At 43.3% G+C, this 26,426-nt stretch overlaps 1 protein-coding gene across 1 annotated transcript in view; it reads right to left on the bottom strand.

Moving 5' to 3' along the window:
- The window catches only part of TMEM59L (transmembrane protein 59 like), a 39,237-nt gene extending 32,299 nt beyond the window's left edge, over nucleotides 1–6,938 (bottom strand). The window contains exon 1 of the mRNA XM_026699055.2: nucleotides 6,540–6,938. Within this exon, the coding sequence (XP_026554840.1) occupies nucleotides 6,540–6,749 (210 nt within the window). The 5' untranslated portion in view covers nucleotides 6,750–6,938. The remainder of the gene's footprint in view (nucleotides 1–6,539) is intronic.
- Between the last annotated feature and the right edge of the window lie 19,488 nt (nucleotides 6,939–26,426).

Below are 26,426 nucleotides of genomic sequence, written 5' to 3'. Positions count from 1 at the left end.
GACCAATTTTTCAACTTATGACCATTTCAGCATCACTAGGGTCACATGATTTATATCCAGACGTTTCGCAACTGACTCACATTTATGACGGTTGCAGTGTCCTGGGGTCCTGGCATCACCTTTTGCAATCTTCTGACCAGCAAAGTCAACGGGGAAACCAGATGTACTTAACAACGGTGTTACTAATTTAACAACTGCAGCAATTCATTTAACAAGCTCCAGTATTTGAGGGGCTGCCACAAAGAGTGGGGTCAAAATTATTCTCCAAAAAATCAGATAGCAGGACAATAATGGATGGAAACTAATCAAAGGAGAGCAGCAACCTGGAATTAAGGAGAAACTTCCTAACAGTGAGGAAATTAACCAGTGGAACAGCTTGCCTCCAGAAATTGTGGGCACCCATCACTGGAGGTTTTTAAGAAGAGACTAGAACAGGGGTCTTCAAACTTGAGAGCTTTAAGACTTGTGGACTTCAACTCCCAGAATTCCTCCTCCAGTCATGTGAGCTCAGGAACTCTGGGAGTTGAAGTCCACAAGCCTTAAAATTTGTCAAGTTTGAAGACCCTTGGACTAGACAGTCACTTGGGGGTTGATTTAACTATGATTTCTGGGCTTGTCCTTGCTTTTTTTTAGGATTAGACATAGACAGCTTTAACCCTATTCACACAATTCTCTTAAACTCATTGTGCCACTATCCTGGTTAACCACTTTTATGGTTCTGGCAACATCAGAAAACGCTATATTGGGAATACAGGGTCTTTGCTCACTTCCTCCAGTAAATGTCCATTATCCCCTGAGCTTTGCACCGAAAGAGTATAGAAAGTCCTCAATTTACAAACATTTGTGTAGCAACTGGTTATTTTGAAATTACGACGACACTGAAAAAGTGAATAACAGCTGCTCCAATCTGTCTGAAATGGTATAGGGTTTCCTGCCTGACAGGGGGTTGGACTAGAAGACCTCCAAGGTCCCTTCCAACATCTCTTCTCATCTCTTCTCTTTCTTCTCCTCTCCTCTCCTCTCCTCTCCTATTCCATTCCATATTCTCTTCTCTTCTTTCTTCTCCTCTCCACTCCTGTTCCATTCCATATTCTCTTCTCTTCTCTTCTCCTCTCCTCTCCTATTCCATTCCATCTTCTCTTCTCTTCTCTTTCTTCTCCTCTCCTCTCCTATTCCTTTCCATATTCTCTTCTCTTCTCTTCTCTTCTCCTCTCTCCTCCTATTCCATTCCATCTTCTCTTCTCTTCTTCTCTTCTCTTCTCTTCTCTTCTTCTCTCTTGTCCTCTCCTATTCCATCTTCTCTTCTCATTCTTCTCTTCTCTCTCTTTCTTCTCCTCTCCTCTCCTATTCCATTTCATTCATTCCATCTTCTCTTCTCTCTTCTCTTCTCTTCTCTTCTCTCTCTTCTCTTCTCTTCTCTCTTCTGTCCTCTCCTATTCCATTCCATCTTCTCTTCTCTCTCTTCTCTTTCTCTCTTCTCTTCTCTTCTCTTCTCTTTCTCTGTCCTCTCTATTCATTCCATCTTCTCTTCTCTTCTCTTCTCTTCTCTTCTCTTCTCTTCTCTTCCTTCTCCTCTCCTCTCCTCTCCTCTCCCTCTCCTCTCCTACTCTAAATAAACGATGTTCATTCAAATTGGCTAAAGTACTACTTCTATTCTAAACGTGGAAGTAATAGTAGTAAAATACGGCAAAACTCACTTTAAAAATTACTCACTTTGCAACATAAATTTTGGGCTCAGTTGTGGTCATAAGTTGAGGACTACCTGTATGGGCTTAAAGCCATGTGTAACTAACTAACATATTATATGAACCTTCCTGGAACCTTCTTGGTAGAGTCTTTGAAGGCAGGACCCGCCTGGCCACAAGGCAGAATGAAACCACCATGCCAGGCCACAGGTGTTGGAGGCCTTCAACATGCCGCACAACAATATGTGTATCTCTTGTAAGGTGGAGCTACAGGTAGTCCTTTGAAACTGGTCTCTGAGGTTCTACATAAATATATAGAATAGAATAGAATAGAATAGAATAGAATAGAATAGAATAGAATAGAATAGTTGGAGGGGACCTTGGAGGTCTTCTAGTCCAACCCACTGCCTAGGCACGAAACCCTACACCACTTCAGACAAACGGTTATCCAACATCTTTTTTAAAACTTCCAGTGTTGGAGCATTCACAACTTCTGGAGGCAAGTAGTTCCACTGGTTAATTGTTCTAACTTTCAGGAAATTTCTCCTTAGTTCTAGGTTGCTTCTCTCCTTGATTAGTTTCCACCCGTTGCTTCTTGTCCTGCCCTCAGGTGCTTTGGAGAATAGTTTGACTCCCTCTTCTTTGTGGCAGCCCCTGAGATATTGGAACACTGCTATCATGTCTCCCCTAGTCCTCTTTTTCATTAAACTAGACAAACCCAATTCCAGCAGCCGTTCTTCATATGTTTTAGCCTCCAGTCCTCTAATCATCTTTGTTGCTCTTCTCTGCACTCTTTTTTTTTTGTCTTACAAGCACTATTGGGTCCAGAACTTCCATTACTTAGCAAGGAGGTTGCTAAATAGGTCATGCCTGGAAACAGTGACATGACCATGTTTCACACTTATGACCATTGCAGCATCCCCAGCGTCACATCATCAAAATTCAGGCATCTGGCAACTGACTCACATTTATGATGGTTGCCATGTCCTGGGGTCCTGGGATCCACTTTTGTGACCTTCTGAGAGGCAAAAGTCAATGGGGAAGCCAGATTCACTTAACAATCATGTTACTGACTTAACAACTGCAGGGATTCATTTATCAATTGTGGCAATAAAGGTCATTTAACAAAAGGGCAAAACAAAGGGCAAAACTCACTAACAACTGTCTCACTTAGCAACAGAAATGTTGGGCTCAATTGTGATCATAAGTTAAGGACTGCCTGTATTTATTTATATTTTTATTCCATAATTGTGGCTTACAAACAATAACAAAGCTAACTGGTATTTTTACCGGGAAAGAAGGCACTGGCAAGATTCAGTCATAACTTTGTCACCTCAGATATAGACTACTGCCATATGCTCTACAAGGGACTGCCCCTGAAGACTATTTGGAAGCTACAACTGGTGCAAAACATAACAGATTATATACTAGATCACAATTGGGACTGGAAAGTTTGTTGGTTAGCATCACAGTCGTTAAGTGAGGCACCATGTGACTGCACCTAATGTTGCAATTTTTTTGCCACGGTCATTAAGTAAATCACTGCGGTCATTAAGCAATTTCCAGCTTCCTCCGTTGACTTTTGCATTTTGAAAACCGAATGGGAAGGTTGCAACTGTCATAAATGTGAGCCAATTGCCACGCACCCGAATTGCAATCCTGTTTACCTCGGGGATGGTGTGACGGTCATAATTTCAAGGCTGTGTGTGTGTTTTTTCAACACTGTCAAACTGTCATTAAACGAATGGTCGTACATCAAGGACTAGCTGGAATACAAAACGGACACAAACCAATATTGTCCTACAACACCAGTATTCATGAGCTACACTGATTTCTGATTTGTTTCAGATGCAATTTAATGCACTGGTTATAATTTTTAAAGTCGAATATTAAATCCTACATCACTTTGGGGCTGGTTGTTTATGATAGGGGTCTCCAACCATGACAACTTTAAGCCTGGAGGACTTCAACTCCCAGAAGTCCCCAGCCAGTTCAATGAATGGGAACTGGGCCTGGCTAGTCTAGTGAAGAGAAGGACCACGGGAGACATAATAGCAGTTTTCCAATATTTGAGGGGTTGCCACAGAGAGGAGGAAGGGGTCAAGCTATTTTCCAAAGCACCCAAAGGCCAGACAAGGAACAATGGATGGAAACTGAACAAGGAGAGATTCAACCTGGAAATAAGGAGAAACTTTCTGACAGTGAGAACAATCAACCCATGGAATAGAAGTTGCCTTCGGAAGTTGTGGGAGCACCATCCCTTGAGACTTTCAAGAAGAGATTGGACTTTCATCTGTCAGAAATGGTGTAGGGTCTGCTTGGGCTGGGGGTTGGACTAGATGACCTACAAGGTCCCAACTCTTTAAGTGGCATAAAGGCAGGCGCTGTAAATAAAAATAATCAGGAGCCACTCAGGAAAAAGAGTTTTCTCCACGCTGCCTGATCATCAAGTTTCCAAACCGGAAACAGAATTTGGACACCACCACTTTGGAATTTAAACTCTATCAGACGGGCTTTTAAATTTCTCCAACAAGGTATGCTGGTTGTTAAAAAAAAAAAGAAAAGGAGCCAGTTCCAGGACTTTTGCTTGTTTATGTTTTAAAAAAATGCCCGCATTTCATATTATGAATTCCTTCAGGATGACATGACATTATTCGAGCATGACAGATGCATTTTGGCGAGAGACAGAGAGGAAATCCCTTCATATCTATTGCAGAAGATAAATGTGATTTAAGACCCTTCATCCTGCATGGGAACAAACCTCATTGAAATGTTGGCGTTGAGAACAGGGTTTCAAATTTTTATTTCCCTGCAGAAATGAAGCCTGGAAAGTGCAAAAGCTCAGCTCTGCTTTGCACGAGAGTAAAATATGCCTGAATGCAACTTAAAATTGCTCCCACTTATCCTCCACTTATGACCACAATTGTGACCGGAACTTCCATACCTAAGCAATGCAGTTGTTAAGTGAGTCAGGTCCGATTTTATAATCTTTCTGCTGTGGTCTGGCTTTGACTTTCCTTGGTGGAATCCTCCAGGGAAGGTCGCCAATGACAATCCCTTGAACCCGGGACACTGCAGCTTTCATGAATACAGATAGTCCTCACTTTACGACCACAACTGAGCCAAAAAATTTCTGTTGTTAAGTGAGATGTTTGTTCAGGGAATTTGGCCACATTTGATGACCGTTCTTGCCATTGTTGTTAAGTGAATCACCATGGTTGATTAAGTTAGTAACCTGGTTGTTAAGTGAAGCTTGTCCGAAGGTCGCAAAAGATGATATCATGATCCAGAGACACAATAACTGTCATAAATATGAGTCTGTTGCCAAGTGCCTGAATTTTGACCACGTGACCCTGTGTAGATGCTGCAATGGTTATAAGTGCGAAAAATGGTCATAACTCAATTTTTGCAGTGCCATTCTAACTTCGGTCACTAAACAAACTGTTGTAAATCAAGGACTACCTGTACATGGCAGCTGCCAAGTGCCCCAATTTTGATGCTGTGACAGCCATAAGTGTGAGGAACAATCATAAGTCACTTTTTTCAGTGTTGTTGTGCTTTCGGTCACTAATGGGATGGTTTTAAGACAAGGACTACCTGTATTAGTAATCTCACTGGAGTTCAATAGGATTTACTCTCAGGCAAGTGGAAATGCCATTGCAAACTCAAGGCAGGCGCATAATAAGAGTTCCGATGTGACATTCATTCAAGGCTGGATTCAAATGCAGCAATGCAGAATTTCCTAATAAAATGGGTGTCCACCGAGGAAGGGAGAGGTCAGGGGTCACACTGACCCTCCAGCAAGCCAAAGAGGCAGAGGATAAGCTAAATTAGGCTTCAGAAAGAAAGAAAGAAAGAAAGAAAGAAAGAAAGAAAGAAAGAAAGAAAGAAAGAAAGAAAGAGAAAGATGGAGAGTGGGAGGGAGGAAGAAAGAAAAAGGGAGGGAGAGAGAAAGAAAGAAAGAAAGAAAGAAAGAAAGAAAGAAAGAAAGAAAGAAAGAAAGAAAAGAAGAAGAAAGAGGGAGGGAGGAAGGAAGAAAGAAAAAGGGGGAGAGAGAGGAAGAGAGAGAGAAAGAAAGAAAGAAAGAGGGATGGAGGGAGGAAGGAAGAAAGAAAAAGGGAAGGAGAGAGAGAGAGAGAGAGAAAGAAAGAAAGAAAGAAAGAAAGAAAGAAAGAAAGAAAGAAAGAAAGAAAGAAAGAAAGAAAGAAAGAAAGAAAGAAAGGCAGGCTGCAGAATTATACCTTTGGGTAAAATAAGTATTCCAAGCTATAAAGGAAAATGCGTATTATTTTTTTAAAAAAAAATATCTCAATTTTTGCAGATCTGTCCAGCTCTGCCTTCCTTTCTTAAGAGGGGGGGGGAGAAATGGTCGCTTTTATCCCACCCATTTTCTGTAAGGAAAAAGACAGCTTAGCGGTGTGTGTCGTCCACCCCCCCACCCCACCCCCATTTTGCACGCACCTTCGTCGCCCCAATGCCGCTCTGAGCTTCTCTCCCCTTGCCTTTTGCTGCGTGCAGCCCACAAGCTACTCCAAGGTAGCTGCGGATATGCGAAGGCCAGAAATATGGATGCGGGATCCAGAAAAATAACAGATCCCGAAATATGGATGCTTTGCGGGGTGGGGGTGGGGGTGTCATTTCCTCCCCCCCCTCTTAGAAGCGAAGGGAGGGGGGATTGCTTTGGAGGGTGGTCTCTCCTCTCTCCCCCCCCGCCCCCCATTATTCGACTACGGGGCATTTTAAAATCGGATTTGCAAATATTCTCCCCCGTCCCTCCGCCATCCCCGCCCTTCCCCAGCCTCCTCTCTCTCTCTCTCTCTCTCTCTCCATCCCCTTCCCCGCGGCGACGGCTACCTTGGCGGGGGCCGCCTCGGGGCTCTGCCGGAGGCTCTGGGCGCAGCGCGCTTGGCAAGCCGAGATGTCTCCCAGCTGAGCGGCGAAGGGATCGGCGTCCTCGGAAGGCGGCGGCGGCGGAGGCGGCGAGGAGGAAGGAGCCGCCGCAGCCAGGCACGCCAGGGCCGCCGCCGCGGCCAGCAGCTGCAAGAGCGCGGCGCTCGCTGCCATCGCTCCGGCCGGAGAAGCGGTGGTGGGTGGGTGGGTGGGGGTCCTTGCTGGAGAAGGGAAAAGGCGCTCGGGGCCTCTCTCTGCCCGCGGGAGGCTGCGGAGAGCCGGGCGACGGCAAGGAGGCAGGCAGAAGCGGGCGCAAGGAGGAGCGGGCAGGCGTCGGGGGCGCGCCGGGCGAGCAGCGGAGCAGCCTGGGAGCGGCGGAGGGAGGGAGGGAGGGAAGGAAGCAGCAGGAGCCGTGCCCGGGAGCGGGGCCGGGCGAGGGGGAGGCTGGGCGCAAGACGGGCGAGGGGGCAGACAAGGAGGCGAGGCGGGACAAAGTGGTCTGCCCCCCCCGCCCCAGAAGAAGGGATGCCCCGGGAGAGGCGTCCCGAATAAAAGGGCCCGGGAGGGGGGGGTGTAGGAAGAGGAGAGGAGAGGATGGATCAAATGGATTTTTATTTTTATGGTATTTATTTATTTTATTTGTCAAGCAAGTATTAGATAACAGGTATAATAAGTATAAACATAGTTATGAATACATGAAATGGATACATATAAGAAAAATAAAAAGAAACAATAGGACAGGGATGGGGAGGCGCGTTGGTGCGCTTATGCACGCCCCCTACAGGCCTCTTAGGAAAGGGGTGAGGTCAATAGACAGTTAAAGGTTAAAGTTTTGGGGGGTTTGGGGAAAAAGATGGATCTGAAAGGAAGGAGAAAGGGAAGGGAACGGCGTCAGGTGGTTGAATGGGAGAAAAAAAAGGAAGAGAAGAGAAGGCATCAAATGGTTGAATGAGAGAAGAAAAAAGAGAGAAGAGAAGAGAGAAGGCATCAAATGGTTGAATGGGAGAAGAGGAAGAAGAGAAGAGAGAAGGTATCAGGTGGTTGAATGGGAGAAAAGAAAGGAAGAGAAGAGAAGGCATCAAATGGTTGAATGAGAGAAGAAAAAAGAGAAGAGAAGAGAGAAGGTATCAAATGATTGAATGGGAGAAGAGGAAGAGAAGAGAAGGCATCAAATGGTTGAATGAGAGAAGAAAAAAGAAGAGAAGAGAAGAGAAGAGAGAAGGCATCAAATGATTGAATGGGAGAAAAGAAAGGAAGAGAAGAGTGAAGGTATCAAATGGTTGAATGGGAGAAGAGGAAGAAGAAAAGAAGAGAGAAGGTATCAGGTGGTTGAATGGGAGAAAAGAAAGGAAGAGAAGAGAAGGCATCAAATCGTTGAATGAGAGAAGAGAAAAGAGAAGAGAAGGTATCAGATGGCTGAATGGGAGAAGAGGAAGAAGAAGAGAAGAGAGGGGGAGAAGGAAAAGAGAGGTGGATGGTTGGATGAAATGGATGGAAGGATGGACCAAGAGAAGAGAAGGGCACAAAGGAGGAAAGGCTAGCAGCTGCAAGGCTCAAGAAAGAAAAGGCAAAGGGGCTGCCCTGGACCGAAGATGACTCAAAGGAAAGGGAGACCAGGCCTGAAAGGGAAAGATCAGGTGGAGGGCGGATAGACGAGGAAAATTGTGCTTGAACATCTTGGGCTGGGAAGGGTGAGGTGCTGGCAGAAAAGGATTGGGAGGCTGGAGGGCAGATAAGTGGGCCTTGGAGGCGCAGGTGGTGTGCTTTTCCAGTTGACTAACAAGGAAGATCCAAGAAGCAGCCCCCATTAAAGAAAAAAAAAAAAAGGAGTAGCCACTATGAGAAGGGCAGGAAAACACCCACTGCTCTGTATAAAAGTCTCAATGAAAGTGATGCTATGGCAGGGGTGGGGGACGATGGCCCTTCTGAATTCCTGGCCCCGGAATTTTGGGAGTTAAGGATCATAAGTCATAAAGGGGCCATCATTCCTCACCTCTGCCCTCTAGCCTTTGATCTCCAAACCTGGCAACTTTAAGACTTTGAAAGAGAAATTATGAATTAACAATGGCAGCCTCATATAGGGAAAACCTTTATAAAATGTTCTATCGTTGGCATCTAGCACCATCAAGAAGATACATCCAAATTTGAGTCCAATATGTTGGAAGTGTAAACAAACAACGGGTACCTTCTTTCATACGTGGTGGTTGTACCCCAAAGCCAAAAAAATTCTGGAATAAAATAAAAATTTGGCTGCAAGAAATAACAAAGGAAAAAATAGAATTCAAACCGGAAATGTTTTTATTAGGGATAATTAGAGGCGAATATAAAAAAAGCTATGCTGGCTGGAGTATCCTGGGATTTGAAGTCCCCAAGCCTTAAAGTTGCCAAGTTTGGGGACCCCTGATCTACAGGGAGAGTTGAGGATCCATTAAGTTACTATACGTTTTAGATAGGTTTTAATCTAGGTTTTTAATTATTATTTAATTATTTTAATTTTTAAATACTCTGTAGTGTGATTGTGATGTGATGTTTGGGACCCTATGCTAAAGTAACTTTCAAATTTCATTGTATTTGTAGAATGCAATGACACTACAGGTATTCTATTCTATTCTATTCTATTCTATTCTATTCTATTCTATTCTAATGGTGGGCATGAAAATACCTGCTAATAGGAATCTCTTTCCTTTGTGCTCCAGGGTTGTGTGTGGGGTTTGTTTGTTTGTTTGTTTGTTTTTGAAATCTATTTTTTCAACCCTTCTGGAGTTTCAACCTTGCAAACACGAATTCCCTTGCAAACACTACATCCCTCCCAGCCCTAATTCCAGAGCCATGCATAATAGCGAACATTCAACCTGGGGACTGAACTTGTTTGGGTGACTTCACACACTTATGCATTGAACCACAAACTCAACAAATGGGTGAGTTCTCTCACACACAAGTGAAGCAAAGCAGAACAAAGCTTGGGATCATGAATACTAATTAAGTTTTCGGTATTGTGTAGGATTTTGACTCAATTAAATGTGCTGTATAAATACGGCCAAAAGCAGTAGCGTACCCCTAAAACAAACTTCAGAACTTAAAAGAACAGAGGAACTCACCAAAATCCCTGTCAGAAAAACAGAGAAAATAATGTTCACTTAAATATATGACATATGTCCCCTGCCCCCAAGGTCTTTGGTTCTTACAAAAATATTAAGTGTACCTTTCAAATTAACTATTACAGGTGGTCCTCAACTTACAACTACAATCAGGACTGGAACTTTGAGCAATAAGTGATACAGTCATTAAATGAGTCATAATGTGACCATGTCTGATTTCACTACATCTTATGCCATGGTTGTTAAGCAAATCTGGCTTCCCCCATTGACTTTGTTGGAAGCTGGCTGGGAATACAGGCAGTCCTTTTTCAATGGCTCTGAAAAAACTGATTTAAACAGTTTTCCATACTTATTTGCACCGTGGTAACGCAGTGGTTAGAATGCAATATTGCAGGCTGACTCTGCTCACTGCCAGCAGTTCAATCCTGACTGGCTGAAAGGTGACTTGGCCTTCCATCCTTCCAAGTTTGTATAGAAAGTTAGCACCCACGAGTGGTGGGATTCAATTTTTTTTTACTACCGTGGGCGTGGCTTGGAGGGCATGGCATGGCTTGGTGGGCATGGCAGGGGAAGGATACTGCAAAATCCCCATTCCTTCCCCATTCCTGGGAGAAGGTTACTGCAAAATCCCATCCCTCCCCACCCCACTAACCTCCTTTCCAGCTCTGTTCTCCTGTGCAGGGCAACCAAAGAAGACCCAGCCGATCAGCTGGGACTCGATGGGAGGCAGAGAATAGATGGGGGTGGGGTCAGTCAGAGGTGGTATTTGCTGGTTCTCTGAACTGCTCAAAATTTCCGCTACTGGTTCTACAGGTCAGAATCTGCTGAATACCGCCTCTGGCACCTACCCCTCTCCAAGAAGAATGAAATATTCTAGGAAATATTAAAAAGGCAGAATATTATATTTCCCTGGATGGGAAAAGGAGAAACCTGCTTTTAAAGACAAAGCAGCTCCCTTCCCACAGCAGATATTTGGTGTCCATTAAGAAAGACTGGGCCAGCCTATCCACAACACAAATGTCCTCCTGATCCAGGGTAATGGGATTAAGACACGACCCCTCAGGATATAATAGGATTAGCCCTCTACCCAGGGCTCATTGCATTGCGAAATCACCTGGGAACATTACATCAGCCCAAAGTTCCACCAAACTTGATTCAGACAAACATGACACCACATGGGAGTCTGACTACAGCCAATAGAATACATGCTCTTGCCACAGGAACAGGAAGCTCAAGGGCAAAGCCCAAGAGAGGGTATAAATACCTCTCTCAACTTCATGTGGTCAGCTGACCAAGACCTCAACCCATGTGGTCCTGTCCATCAATAAAACATCTTTCCAATCAGCCTCCATGTTTCCAGTGTCTTTCTCCCCACTTGGAACTGAACCAGATGGATATTTCTTCCAGTGGTAGGAAAAATGAGGACCCAGTTTGTTGGGGGCAATAGGCAGACTCTGTAAACTGCTTAGAGAGAGCTGTAAAGCACTGTGAAGCGGTATACAAGTCTAAGCAATATTGCTATTACTTTAACTGCTGCAGCATCCCCGTGGTCACATGATCAAAATTCAGACACTTGGCAACTGGTTCATACTTATGACCGTTGCTGTTTCCCAAGACCATGTGATCCCTTTTTGCAACCTTCTGACAAGCAAAATTAATGAGAAAGCCCCTTAACAACAATGCTAGCAACTTATTCACTGCAGTGATTCACTTAGAAAGGTTGTAAGAGAAGAGAGAGGTTGTAAAATGGGATAAATTAATTTAACAATTCTCTTGCTTAGCACAGAAATTTTGAGTTCAATTGTGGTTGTAGGTTGAGGACTACCAGTATTAACACAGGTATTACTAACAGAGAACAGTATTGGGAATGGAATCTGGACCCCCGTTTTCTAGCCCCTACCCCAGATAAAAAGTGTGGGAGGTATAGGAAGCAAATAATTTCTGGAAGTGCCATTTTATCTTGCAGGCGATTTTCCAGGCACATCTGGAGAACATATTTTGGATTATCGAGGGTGTGTTAAAAAGGCGCTGCGAGAAAGATCAAAGCTGTCCCAAATCTTCTGTTACAATTAAGGCGGTGTCGTCCCATTTCGGTTGATTAATCATACAGATTTGGGTTGATTAATTGGCTGAGTAATCCAGTCTTTGCCAACTTGGCCGCACTACCTGGGAATGTTGGGGATTCCAACACATCTGGAAAGCAGAGGACCAGGTTAAAAAAGCCAGAGTATTCCACCAGCTCCATTGCAACCATTAATTTTCAGCTCTTTTATTTACTGCGATTTCATAAGAGTTGTTAGCTGCTTTGAGAGTCTCTGTTTAGAATGAATGGCTTTTGACCACTGCAGATTGTTCTCGACTTAACAACCAAAATGAACCCACAATTTCTATTGCTAAACAAGCTGTACCCCATTTGATCCCCCCTTTTACCACCATTGTCAAATCTCTGCAGTGGTTAAATGAATCATGCAGTTCATTGGTGGGGTTCAATTTTTTTTTACTACCAGTTCTGCGAGTGTGGCAGGGGAAGGATACTGTAAAATCTCCAGTCAGAGGTAGTATTTGCTGGTTCTCTGAACTGCTCAAAATTTCTGCTACTGGTTCTCCAGAACTGGTCAGAACCTGCCGAATATCACCTCTGATGGAGTCGTTAAGCAGATCTGGCTTCCTCCATCGATTGTGTTCATCAAAAGCTGACTGGCAAAATTAGAAATGGCGATTACTACAACCATCGTAAATACACCGCAGTTGCCAAGCATCCAAATTTTGATCAAGTGACCATGGGGATGTTGCAGTGGCTGTAAGTATGAAAACCCATTGTAAGTCACTTTTTTCAGTCCCACTCTAACTTCAAACAGGCACTAAACAAATGGTTGTAAGTCAAGGAGTAGCTGTATAGCCTAATTATTATTTAATTCAGCAATTAATTAGCCTCCTTGCAATTAAGTGACAATTTATTTAATGGCAGGACACTTTTTATCCTACTCTTCAATTAGATGGGTACACACAATCAACTTATTCCCCTTTTAATCTTTACAACAACCTTCTGAGATAGAGTAAGCTGAGAACTATGAACTCCTATGAGCTTTGGAGCAGTTTTGTGGTTTGAACTCTGGCTATTCAGTTCTTTGGTCCATAATCCAGCTGCTAAGCAATATTACCCCAAAATCAGGAGAATCCAACCTTGGCAACTTGAAGACTTATGGATGAATCTGTTCAGATTCGAACCACTCGACACAATGGTCAGATATGAGAGATTCCATTCTATACCCTATAATGGATGTCTCTGCATTTGCAGAGCGGCAGAAGTAGACCTGGCTCACATCCTATCTGATTGTTACCTGTATAAGAGAGTGAGAGACAGATACCTTGGTTTATGTACTAAACGAATGACCCATTGGGATCTCCATATCAAAATAACTTACCTTATGTGTGGCCAGAATCTGAAAATAGCATTTCACAAAGCACGGTACTTGAGCAAAATGTTTTGGCTGAAATCACCATGTGTGGGACTGATTGGAGTAGATTGTAAGGGTGATACCAAATTAAATATTTTATTCATCCATATATGAAATGATTGTGATGTATTCCAATTCCATTTTAAACTGTATTTTATTCCAATTTCATTTTAAACTGTATTTTATTCCAATTTCATACCGAAATATAATTTTATCATATGTTATTTATCCATATATTAAATTATTGTGGTTATTCCAATTCCATTTTAAATTGTATTTTATCCAATTCCATTTTAAACTGTTTTTATCAGATTTTAGTAATAATTTGTGTCTGGAACTCCGCACTTTGATATGGCCCAAGGGCTAATCAACTAAGCTAACAATTCTTTGATCCATAACCCAATTGCTAAACGTTATTGCCCTTAAATCAGGAGAGTCCAACCTTGGAAACTTTAAGACTTATGGACTTTAACTCCCAGAATTCCCCAGCCAGCCTAAATTCTGGAAGTTGAAGTTCACAGGTCTTCAAGTTGCCAAGGTGGGACACCCCTGACCTAAATTAATCTATGGATCCGTCTTTTGACTGAATAAAAAAGCACCAGTGTTATTATATTTTTGGTGTGCAATAATGCATCACTCTGTGTGTGTGTGTGTGTGTGTTTTAAGGGTGGTGGATGGCTTTGATTTGATTGTTGGGCCTCTTGTTTGCTTTTAGTTAATTTGGAAGGTTTTTCTTTCTTTGCCTGTTTTGGTTTTCTCTTGGATTCGCTCTGGATTTTATAGTTTCAAAGCCACCTTGAATGGTTTATAACAGAAAAATGGAATGTAAATAAAAGGAGGTGCCAAAAAAACTTGGGGGCTTGACAGCAGACAAATCTAAATAAATAGCTGCATGTGAACGAAACAAAATCAGTTGTTCCAACCAAAAATGTCTTTGCTCATAGATTTTTTTTTTTTTTTTTACAGGGGCGCCTATCCAAAAAGCAAGATGCTGACTACAATTGCACTATTTTAAGGTGGGGCTTCTGTCATTTGGTTGTGGTCGCCATCTTAACTTTCTCATACACACATGCAGAGGCCTTTGTTAGGGTAGTTATGAGATATCTATCACCTTTGTCTCTCACACACGAACGTTATTACTACCCCATGATTAACTGTGTGGATGAGGAGAAGACGGAGATAGCGTGGTGTAAGAACACCAAAAAGAGATTATTTAGATCCACTAATCCCCTAGAATAAAATGTAATCCTCAATCAATCCAGCCACATGCCACATTAAACTAAATTTATCCTGTCTGGTGTGTCACAGAACACCTAAATCAAATTAATCGGCTAATTTAGCATATCTAGTCCTCCAAGAAAAAGAGCTGAAGAGAAAGAGGGGTTGAAACAGAAAACCTCTCCAGCCTAGAATTCATTGCCAAGGCAGGTCAGCATGGACCACGATGCTGATTGGCTGCAGCGGTCAAATCACAACTATTCCCGCCTCTTTAACCAATAGGAATGTGGCTACCGAAGCTTTATCCATCCTCTCCTGGAGTACGAGAAGATAGGATTATGTATAGGTAGTCCTCGTTTAGCAAATTGGAACCCGCAAATGAGTCATTAAGCAAAGCAGTCACTACGTGAAACTACAACTGCTTATGATCTGTCCTCAGCTTTCCTTTGCTTTTCAAACCTGTGAAGGTCCTAAATGCAAGGATGGGTTACAAGGTTATTTTTTGATCATTTGTTATAATTGCAAATGGTCACTGAATGAGCAGTTGAGAAATGAGAACTACTTGTACAATAGTTACTTCCTGGAAAAAGTGGTTAATCTAGTTAAAAAAAATTAAAGTCAATGGGGAAGCCAGATTAACTTTGTGATGACCTGGGGTGTTACCTTTAGCTGGAGAAAAACTCTCCCAGTAACAGTCTTTTTAAGTGGAGGAAATTCAGTCCGAAAACAAAGTACATACAAAATGTAACTAAAAATCCAGACAAACCACGCTGCAGTAATTAACTTGACAGGGCAGGAGAAGGAATTGCAGACTTGAAACCCCAGCAAAATACACACAGTTGGGAAGATGCCAGAAACAAAGATAAGCCTCCACGATACCAGATAATTCACTATTTGCTCCGAACAGTTTGTTGCACGCAGCTTCCCTTTTGAAACACTCTGTTCCCAGCTGCAGCTAATGAAGGGAATCAGGGCCCTTTCCTCTCCCATAAGCCATGCAACTCACGTTGCTCCCTTCTCCGTTCCTCCCTGCGTTCCCTAGGATGAAGAGGGGATGGGTCTGGGTCTTCCTCCAAATTCCCTCTGCCTTGCTCTACCTTTCCCCTGCTCTGCCCAGCCAGACTTTGCCCTTGCCCAGTTTCTTCCATAGCCAACGGAGCCACACTCCCACTCCATGTCAGCTTCTCGGCCTCCCCCTCTGAATCAGATTCCAACAGGGGCATGACAACAACCATGTTACTGACTTAACAGCTGCAGTGATTCAGTTAACAACTGTGGCAAGAAAGATCATAAAATGAGGCAACATTGTTTTAACCAGATTAATATGTGTATGCATACATTTACTGCTCCAAAGAATTTGAGAATGTCCGTGCAGCTTTTAAGCCAGTTGTCAGCCTTGGAAGCCGTATTTTACTTGGAAGCTTTATGGCATTTAGTGCCTGGGAATTTGGAAGGGGGGATTTCATAGAGAGGTAGAAGATTAGACTCAACAACATTCTTTCTCAGGAAGTCAAGGACATGTCACCCTGTACCCAGAGAGGAGTGTCTGGAGGAATGTCTCCAGTTGGGACGACGTTTGATTGGACCATGTCATGGACTGGTGGATGCAGGGGAGGGATTTTTGATTTTCAATTGGGAAGGGAAAACCTGGAACTCTCGGATTTGGGTTTTCCTAGATGTGGCAATATGACAACAGTAATAAAATGGAACTTTGAGAAATTGCTTGTCTCGGAGTTTATTGGTTTGGAGTTGATTAGTTGGAATGCTGACACCAGTCTTTCTCAACCACACCATTTTTGACGTGTAGGCTTCAACTCCCAAAATCCTCTAAAACTAAGCATTAAACAAGCTTAAAGTTAACAAAACGTAGATTTACTAAAGTAACTTGTTTTATTTTGATACTGTATGATTGCAACCAAGGCATTATAACTTGAAAACCAGGAATTTGGCCACTTATTTAACCACAATCAATATGGTTGCAATGCTCAGATTCCTACCAATTGTGATATTATAGAACTCAGAGGTGTGCCTTTTGTTGCTCTTGAAATTCAGATGACTCAAATTCTGCCAAATTTTAGAAAGACTCAAAAGAGGGAACAGTATCCAGAACCCTAATCTTAAATATTTATTTTTTAAAAAATCCATTTAAAATATGATAGTCCTTCACTTACAACAACAATTGAGCCCCAAATTTTTGTTGCTGTAACATTTTTTAAAGTGAGTTTCGCCCCATTTTACGATCTTCCTTGCCACTGTTGTTAAGTGAATCACTGCAGTTGTTAAATTAGTAACATGGTTGCTAAATAGATCTGGTTTCCCTGTTAACTTTGCTTGTCAGAAGATCGCAAAAGGAGATTATATGAACCCATGCAACCGTCGTAAATATGAGTACTTGCCAAGCATGACAATGAGGGGGTTGCAACAGTCGTAAGTGTGAAAAACAGTTGTCACTTTTTTCAGCGCCGTTATAACTTCGAATGGTTGCAAGTCAAGGACTATCTGGACAGAAGTTTCAAACTTCTTGCAGAATATTTGGAATACTTCAAATATTCCCTACCCTAGAAAGGGTTCCATGTCTATGCCCTTCTCATGTTAGTTGTAAATCTAATCTTACGAAGCTTCTCCTCCAGAAATGTTGAATTGCTAACTAGGGCATACAAAACCTTTGCTAGACCAATACTTGAATACAGCTCATCTTTCTGAAATCTGCACTGTATATCGAACATTAATACAATTGAGGGAATCCAGAAGTATTTCACGAGAAGAGTACTCCACTCCTCTGCTCGCAACAGAATACCCTACTGTACAATCACCAGGCTTGAAATTTTGGGCTTGGACAACCTTGAACTACGCCACCTACAGTTGGACTTAAGTGTAGTACACAAAATTATCTGCTACAATGTCCTACCAGTCAATGATTACTCCAGCTTCAACCACAACAATGCAAGAGCGCACAACAGATACAAACTCAATGTAAACCGCTTCAAACTCGATTGCAGAAAGTACGACTTCAACAACAGAGTGGTCAATGCCTGGAATGCCCTACCTGAGTCTGTTGTTACATCCTCTAACCCCCACTCCTTTAACCTCAAACTATCCACTACTGACCTCACCCCATTCCTAAGAGGTCTGTAAGGGGCGTGCATAAGTGCACCATCATGGCTCCCGTCCCTGTCCTATTGTCCCCATTTATTCGTCCCCATTTCCTGTATTTTTACTCATGTTTATACTTATATCTATTATCTTGTAAGCGATTGACAAATCAGATAAATAAATAAAATAAATAAATGTTCCTCTGCTATTTTCCCATATCAGTTGGTCAAAATGCTTCTAGCACTGCAGGGCTCTGGAAGTGGCTTCCAGTTCACTATCAGTGATGTCACACTCCGGCAGCCAGGCGTGTCAGCTTCCGGATCATGAAGTCATCACAAGCTGCCCCCTTCATTTTTCATTTGGACAAGAATGACAACTTGGCATTCTTTGCAAGCTTTGTCTGTCTCTGGGGGTGGCCTTGAGGACCTTTGAAAATTGTGCTTTAGTCACCCAGGAATGCTTGGGACTCGGCACCTGATCATCCACATCTGTTCAATATGCCAATAATCTCCATACCATGAGGCAGACGCCAGCGGGGTGTCTCAGCATTCCCACTTAGGCCCCCCAACAGGCCCCCAGTCGGCTTAAGCACCAACCTGCGGGGGGGCTTTTGGGGCCTCCCACAGTCTGCGCCACCCTGGTGCCATCCCATGCACTTTTATGCTTAGCCTGCGGGGACATCAAGCAAACGTAAACCCTTCTCCCACGGAGCCCATGGCTTAAATCTGATTTTATGGCGGATGCCTCATTTTTCAGCGTAATAAGGGAATTTGCAGCAGGAAGACAAGGGATGATGTACTAATGATTAACCAGGAGGTTCAGAACTGAGATGAGGTTTCCTGCTTGGAAGCTGAGCATTGCGTTTGTAACATGGATGGTGCACTGAGGATCTTTAGCTGTTGGTTTAAAGAATATTTTCTCTTCCTATAAACATGCTGGGGTGAGTGGGTTGCGGGCAAGAGAAACAAAGGTTGAAAAGTAAAGGCGGTACATGAAAGAGGAACAAAGGGGATAGCCACATACAGGAAGTCCTCAACTTACAACAGTCCATGTAGTAACTGAAGTTACAACAGCATTGAAAAAAAGGGACTTGTGGCTGTTTTTTTTCACACTTATGACCATTGCAGCATCTCCAGGATCGCGTGGTCAAAATTCAGACGTTTGGTAACTGATTCATATTTTTTTGATGGTTGCTGTGTCCTGGAGTCATGTGATCACCTTTAGTGACCTTCTGACCAGTGGTGGGTTTCAAAGTGGTTTACCACCAGTTCGGTGGGTGTGGCTGGATAGGCGTGCTTTGTACGCGTGCCAAACACGCTTTTCGCACACGCAGAGGCTCTCCTACTCACCTCCTGCAATCCTGCACTCTCCCTGTAGCTTCAACAGCTGACACACGGCAATCTGATGTGCCGCGCAAAGCAGCTGCGGTTAAAAAGCAGGGTATGGGAGCCCGGGGAGGTAGGTGGGCCCAAAAGCAGATCGTTCGTTCCCAGGTCATCTTCGGTGCTACCAGATCGGCTGAACTGGGCCAAACCAGTAGAATCCCACCCCTGCTTCTGACAAGCAAAGTCAATTGGGAAGCCAGATTCACTTAACAGCCATGTTACCTCACTTAACAACTGGAGTGATTCACTTAACGACTGTGGCAAGAAATGTCGTAAAATGGGGCAAAGTTCACCGAACAATCATCTCGCTTAGCAATGTACATTTTGGGCTCAATTGTGCTCGTAAGTTGAGAACTACCCGAATATTGTTGGCTGTGTCTGTCAGAAGGAATAGTCAATCGGTAGTCCCTTAAAGGGAGAGCTGAACAATCTGAGCCCTTAAAATTGTGTGCTGTCCCTGAAAGTTTTGGGGTTCCCCCGCAGATTCCCTGCAAAACGTGCGTCCAAATTGCTTTTGGGAAAGATGGCTAAACACGAAGTGTTAAATACCTGTGAAGAGACCACAATCATTGTAAATAAATAGTTTACTTTCCCTTGCTAGATGAACAGATGATTGATGGATTTATATGCTGATTGTCATGCAATGGTTGTTTCAGCTAGAGTAGGGGTGTCAAACTTGATTTCATTGAGGGCCACATCACGGTTGTTTTTAACCTCGGAGGGCCGGGGATGGGTGTGGTCGGAGTGAGAATGGCCATAATGGGTGTGGCCAACCTGACATCAATCGTGTCAGGGGCACCTGTGGTGGCCGTGCTAAGACAGGACTTCCCTGAAACCCTCCCTCCCTCATTATAATTTTCCTTTCCTTTCCTTTCCTTTTCCTTTTCCTTTCCTTTCCTTTCCTTTCCTTTCCTTTCCTTTCCTTCCCTTCCCTTTCCTTTCTCCTTTCTTTTCCTTTTTTTCTTTTCCTTTTTTCCTTTTCCTTTTCCTTTCCTTTCCTTTCCTTTCCTTTCCTTTCCTTTCCTTTTCCTTCCCCTTTCCTTTCCTTTCCTTTTCCTTCCCCCTTTCCTTTCCTTTCCTTTTCCTTCCCTTTCCTTTCCTTTCCTTTTCCTTCCTTTCCTTTCCTTTCCTTTCCTTTCCTTTTCCTTCCCCTTTCTTTCCTTTTCCTTTCCCTTTTCCTTCCCCTTTCCTTTCCTTCCTTTCCTTTCCTTTCCCTTTCCTTTTCCTTTTCCTTTCCTTTCCTTTTCCTTCCTTCCTTTCCTTTCCTTTCCTTTTCCTTTTCCTTTCCTTTCCTTTCCTTTCCTTTCCTTCCCTTTCCTTTCCTTTCCTTTTCCTTCCCCTTTCCTTTCCTTCTTTCCTTTCCTTTCCTTTCCTTTCCTTTTCCTTTCCTTTCCTTTCCTTTTCCTTTCCTTTCCTTTCCTTTCCTTTTCCTTTCCTTTTCCTTTCCTTTTCCTTCCCTTTCCTTTCCTTTCCTTTCCTTTCCTTTCCTTTTCCTTTTCCTTTCCTTTCCTTTTCCTTTTCCTTTCCTTTCCTTTTCCTTTCCTTTCCTTTTCCTTCCCTTTCCTTTTTTCCTTTCCTTTCCTTTCCTTTTCCTTTTCCTTTTCCTTTCCTTTCCTTTTCTTTCCTTTTCCTTTCCTTTCCTTTCCTTTCCTTTTCCCTTTCCTTTCCTTTCCTTTCCTTTCCTTTCCTTTCCTTTCCTTTCCTTTCCTTTCCTTTCCTTTTCCTTTTCCTTTCCTTTCCTTTCCTTTCCTTTTCCTTTCCTTTTCCTTTCCTTTTCCTTTCCTTTCCTTTCCTTTTCCTTCCCTTTCCTTTCCTTTCCTTTCCTTTCCTTTCCTTTCCTTTCCTTTCCTTTTCCTTTCCTTTCCTTTTCCTTTCCTTTTCCTTTCCTTTCCTTTCCTTTCCTTTCCTTTCCTTTCCTTTCCTTTCCTTTCCTTCCTTTCCTTTCCTTTCCTTTTTCCTTTCCCTTTCCTTTCCTTTCCTTTCCTTTTCCTTTCCTTTCCTTTCCTTTCCTTTCCTTTCCTTTTCTTTCCTTTCCTTTCCTTTTCCTTTCCTTTCCTTTCCTTTCCCCTTTCCTTTCCTTTTCCCCTTTCCTTTCCTTTCCTTTTCCCTCCTTTCCTTTCCTTTCCTTTTCCTTTTCCTTTCCTTTCCTTTTCCTTTCCTTTCCTTTCCTTTCTTCCTTTCCTTTCCTTTCCTTTCCTTTCTTTTCCTTCCTTTCCTTTCCTTTCCTTTTCCTTTTCCTTTCCTTTCCTTTCCTTTTTCTTTCCTTTCCTTTTCCTTTCCTTTCCTTTCCTTTTCCTTCCTTTTTCCTTTCCTTTTCCTTCCTTTCCTTTCCTTTCCTTTCCTTTCCTTTCCTTTCCTTTTCCTTTTCCTTTCCTTTCCTTTTCCTTTTCCTTTCCTTTCCTTTTCCTTTCCCTTTTTTCCTTTCCCCTTTCCTTTCCTTTCCTTTTCCTTTCCTTTCCTTTTCCTTTCCTTTTCCTTTTCCTTTTCCTTCCCCTTTCCTTTCCTTTTCCTTTCCTTTCCTTTCCTTTCCTTTCCTTTTCCTTTCCTTTCCTTTCCTTTCCTTTCCTTTCCTTTCCTTTTCCTCCTTTCCTTTTCCTTTCCTTTCCTTTCCTTTCCCTTTCCTTTTCCTTTCCTTTCCTTTCCTTTCCTTTTCCTTTCCTTTCCTTTCCTTTCCTTTCCTTTCCTTTTCCTTTTCCTTTTCCTTTTCCTTTTCCTTTCCTTTTCCTTCCCCTTTCCTTTCCTTTTCCTTTCCTTTCCTTTTCCTTTCCCCTTTCCTTTCCTTTTCCTTTTCCTTTTCCCCTTTCCTTTCCTTTTCCTTTTCCTTTCCTTTCCTTTCCTTTTCCTTCCCCTTTCCTTTCCTTTCCTCCTTCCTTTCCTTTTCCTTTCCTTTTCCTTTCCTTTCCTTTCCTTTTCCTTCCCCTTTCCTTTCCTTTTCCTTTTCCTTTCCTTTCCTTTCCTTTTCCTTTCCTTTCCTTTCCTTTCCTTTCCTTTCCTTTCCTTTCCTTTCCTTTCCTTTTCCTTTCCTTTCCTTTCCTTTCCTTTCCTTTTTTTTCCTTTTCCTTTCCTTTCCTTTCCCTTTCCTTCCTTCCTTCCCTTCTTTCTCCTTCCCCTCTTTCCTTTTTTTCCCCTTCCTTGCTCTATTCTCATCTTTCCTTCTTTTTCTTTCTTGTTCCTCTTTCCCTTTCTCCATCCCTGTCCTTTCTTGCCACATACCCCACAGCTATGTTTTTGCTGTCAGAGGCACTTTAGGCCAGTCCTTTGCTGTTTCCAAGGCCGTCCCCGCGGGCCAGATCTAAGAACCCCGCAATCCAGATCCGGCCCGCGGGCGTTGAGTTTGACAGCCCTGAGCTAGACATTGAATGAGAAGTTGTTGCGAAAGGAAATGGAAGTGTGGAATCTTGCAGGGCTGAAAGTATTTCTCTCCTCTTTTGCTTTTACACTCTGGAAACCTAGGGAAGGTCCCTTCTCGGGTACTTCCCATGCCCTCCCTCCTTCGGTGGGCAGAGATATCTTTTATCTTGTCCTGTTTGCCGCTCTTCTTCCTGTCTCCCAAGGTCACATAGATCATTACAGATACTCGAATACAGCTCATCAGCCTGGAACCCGCTTTACGTATCTGATATCAATACAGTTGAGAAAGTCCAGAAATATTTCACAAGAAGAGTTCTTCACTCCTCTACTCGTTGCAGAATACCTTATGCCACCAGACTTGAAATTCTAGACCTAGAAAACCTAGAACTACGCCACCTTTGGTCCGATCTAAGTATAGTATATAAAATCATACATTGCAATGTCATTACCTGTCAACGAATACTTCAGCTTCATCCATAACAACACAAGAGCAAACAATAGATACAAACTCAAGGTGAATCGCACCAAACTTGATTGCAGGAAATACGACTTCAGCAACAGAGTGGTCAGTGTCTGGAATACTCTACCTGACTCTGTGGTTTCTTCCCCAAACCCCAAAAACTCTAACCTTAGACTGTCTACTATTGACCTCACCCCTTTCCTAAGAGGTCTGTAGGGGGTGTGCATAAGTGCACCAAGGTGCCCACCGTCCCTGTCCTATTGTTTCTTTTTATTTTTCTTATATGTATCCATTTCATGTATTCATACCTATGTTTTTTACATACCTGTTATCCTATAATCGCTTAACAAAATAAATAAATAAAAATAAATAAATAGAAGCAGGTGGCATCACACCTAGGATTATCATACCTCAGCTGCAAAACATCAGTCAGCCACTAGATGGCAGCAAAGAAATGCATAGAAGTTTTATTTCCTTATTGACATCTAAGGGTCACCTGGACTTTTGCAGACGAGATTGAGGGACCCTAATCAAATCAGCAGGTTTAAGGGGAAGCCACGTTTGCAAATTGACAACGACTAGCACATATGTGCGAGGGGAACCTTTATCTTTACAATGTTTGCAAAGTGTAGGAATCTTAGGGGAAATTTGGGGGGAATGTATTGCTACCCATTTAGGCCCGACACCTCTCAGTATCTGTGGAATGAGAATGTATTGTGGGAGGAGTGAGCCTGAAATCCAGATGTTAAGAGGAAGTGACCGGTGATAAGGAATAGCTAAGATCTTTGAAAGGAGTAATACGTATCATTTTTATTTGTGATTATGCACCGACATCGAGATGGATTGCAAAATGCTTCCCTCATTTACCCAATGGATGAGTTCACACAACAACTGTAACTGTACGCAGGGTGTTGTGGTTCTCCAGCAGCCTGTGCAAATGGCAGTGGAATTGGACAGTGGGAAAAAACGGGGACCAGTCTGGGAGTCTGGAGAGGACTCAGACAAGGGTCCTGCGTACAATGCAGAGATGGGGCCAGGACCATCTGGGAGTGGGATGCTGACTCCAGAACCTCCAGGGTCTGGCAGCAGCGAGGCAGAGGAACAAGGGGAGCCTGTTCCCAATGTGCGTGTGCGCAGAGCTGCTAGAAGGCAAGAGCAGCTATGACAAAAGGGGCAACTCGGGAGTAACGCTTGGAGGTGATTGCCCCCCCCCCAAGGTATAAAGGACAGGCAAAGGTAGAGAAACCTTTGCAGGAAGCAAAGTCATTCATTCTGTTCAGATAAATCCTTGAAGTTCTATGTGGACTTTATACTTTGATTGTGGTTTTTCCAGTTAATTTGGCACTTTTGTTGTTGGCAGCAATTCAAAGGAGATAAAGGTGGGTGCTTATCTCGAGGGACTGTTTGGGACTCATTACTGGCTGGGAATAAACATAATTCCCAGCGTTGAAATAAAACAAGGGTTGTTTGGATTAAACGTGTGCTTAATTACAGTTTTAGAAGCCTTGGTTAGAACACAGGGCAACATTAACACATTGTGTAGATGCAATCAAATAATCCTAGGTCAACAACCGGTTCGTTCAGCGACCGTTCAAATTTACACCAGAGATGAAAAAGTAGATTAATGACTGGACCTTCAGCCTGTGGCTAGTGGCAGCATCCCTGCAGTCAGAACGATCGCAATTCAGGCACTGGACAATGGTCGAGCACTTGTAGGTCACAGCGTCCCACAGTTACATGATTACCATTTGTCATCTTCACAGCTAGCTGCTGTCAGTGGGGAAGCTGGCAGGAAATCACAAATTGTGGCTAAGTGACGTAGCAGGCAATTTGCTTAAAGACTGCAGGCGAACGGATGTCCTCAACTGGGCGCAGTCATGCAATATTTTACTTTATAGCTGCATCTCTTAGCGAGAATTACCAATCATAATAAGCGTCTTGTGGGGGCTGACACAAAGAAAAGGGGTTTGACTCTAGGGCAGCAGCCCCCAACTTTTTGGGCACCAGGGACTGGTTCTGTGGAAAGAGGATGGAATGGAATGGAATGGAATGGAATGGAATGGAATGGAATGGAAGGGAAGGGAAGGAAGAAGAGAAGAGAAAAGAAGAGAAGAGAAGAGAAGAGAAGAGAAGAGAAGAGAAGAGAAGAGAAGATAGACTAGACTAGGTGAATGGACTGGACTGGACTAGAAGAGAAGAGAGAAGAAAAGAGAAGAGAGAAGAGGAGAGGAGAGAGAAGAGAGAAGAGAAGAGAAAACAGACTAGGCTAGAATAGAATAGAACAGAATAGAACTTTATTGTCACTTTAAATTTACACTACTCAACATCATTAAAATGAAATTTCATTGCATTCAGCTCTCAAAAGACAACCATTATCATGCATATAACCACATACACACACACATACATGACATAGAGAAAAGTCACAGCCTACTTTGAATATATGGTGGGTGGGGGAAAAGAATCCTGCAAATTTACAAAGCGGGTGGCATAAGGAACAAAGCTGTGGCAGAATCTAGTAGTCCTGCTATAAATATTGCACTTCGAAACCTCCTCCCAGAAGTTTTCCACGGAGAGGTTTTTCCGTGGGCTGGAGGGTTTCGTGTGCTGCTTGCAATCTGGGTATGGGGCTTCGACTGTTCGTGTGGTCTGGTTTCTGGCATGCCGTGAACCACAGCTGGTCCATCGACTGGGGATCGGAGACCCCTGCTGTAGGGGACAAGAAATTAAAGGGAAATCCAAGAAATTAAGTTTAAAGGGAAAGGAGAAATCCAACCTTGAAGTAAAGATGCATTTTCTGCCAGTGAGAGCAATTAATCAAAGGAATACTTTGACCTCCAGGATCTGTGGGTGCCTCATCCCTGAAGGTTTTCAAGAACAGAATGGCAACCCTTTGACCTCGATGGTATAAGGTCTACTGCCATGAGCAGGGGGTTGGAATAGAAGATCTCTGAGGTCCCTTCCAGCCCTATGATTCTGTGCTTGAACAAATTTGGGTAAGTGATACTGTGAACAGGACTAGCGATTGGATGCTGGAGCGACACACGAGTTCTGTTCATTCTGGCACAACGACCTACACGGATTATCCTTTCTTCCTTTGATGGATTCTGGGCTTTGGAGCCAATCTTTAGCGCAGCTGTACCGAGGCAATAATTTGCTCCTTTTTGGAAACCACAGTGAGAAACCCTTACAGGATGTGCTATAAATATTGCTAATAATTCCAGTAATAAACACTTCAAAGGCTTTGCCACTTATCTCCGTCTCTATCCAGCAAGCTCTACCTTTCATCTGCTAAGCCTTCGCTCCTGCTCTACGGGCCCCGTTCTGTGGGTTTCCCATCACTCAAGGAAATTCTAACTTTTTCAGGAGTTTTTTTAAAAAGTGGGGGGGAAAGAGGGCCCCCAAAGAGGCGAGATTCAACCCAAGGGACTCCCTGAGCCGAACCTTTTGACTTTTTCCAAGGTTTTCCACCACCGCGGCTGCCATTCTCAGATACGTACAATTTATAGCTCTGGTTTTACAAGCACGGCAGACCCACCTGCTCTGCTCCCCCCTTTCTTCCCCTGCGGTCCGCTCCCTTGACCCCCACTTTCCTTTTCATCTACCCCAAACCTCCTGCCTGCCCCCTTGGTAGATTCCACTCTTTCTGCACCAATCCTTATTAAGGGAATTTATGGCCAAGTGTGCACACTCGCCCCCAGAGCCTGCCAAGGGGCGTAATGGGGAACATATGAAGGTTCAGCAAATTGGAGCTGGTGCAAAAGAATGATAAAATGGGTGTGTGTATG

Source organism: Pseudonaja textilis, chromosome 1, assembly GCF_049901715.1.
Source record: "Pseudonaja textilis isolate UNSWEBS1 chromosome 1, rPseTex1.2, whole genome shotgun sequence".
NCBI classification, from domain to species: Eukaryota; Metazoa; Chordata; class Lepidosauria; order Squamata; family Elapidae; genus Pseudonaja; species Pseudonaja textilis.
This window is presented reverse-complemented; position numbering and strand designations above follow the sequence as displayed.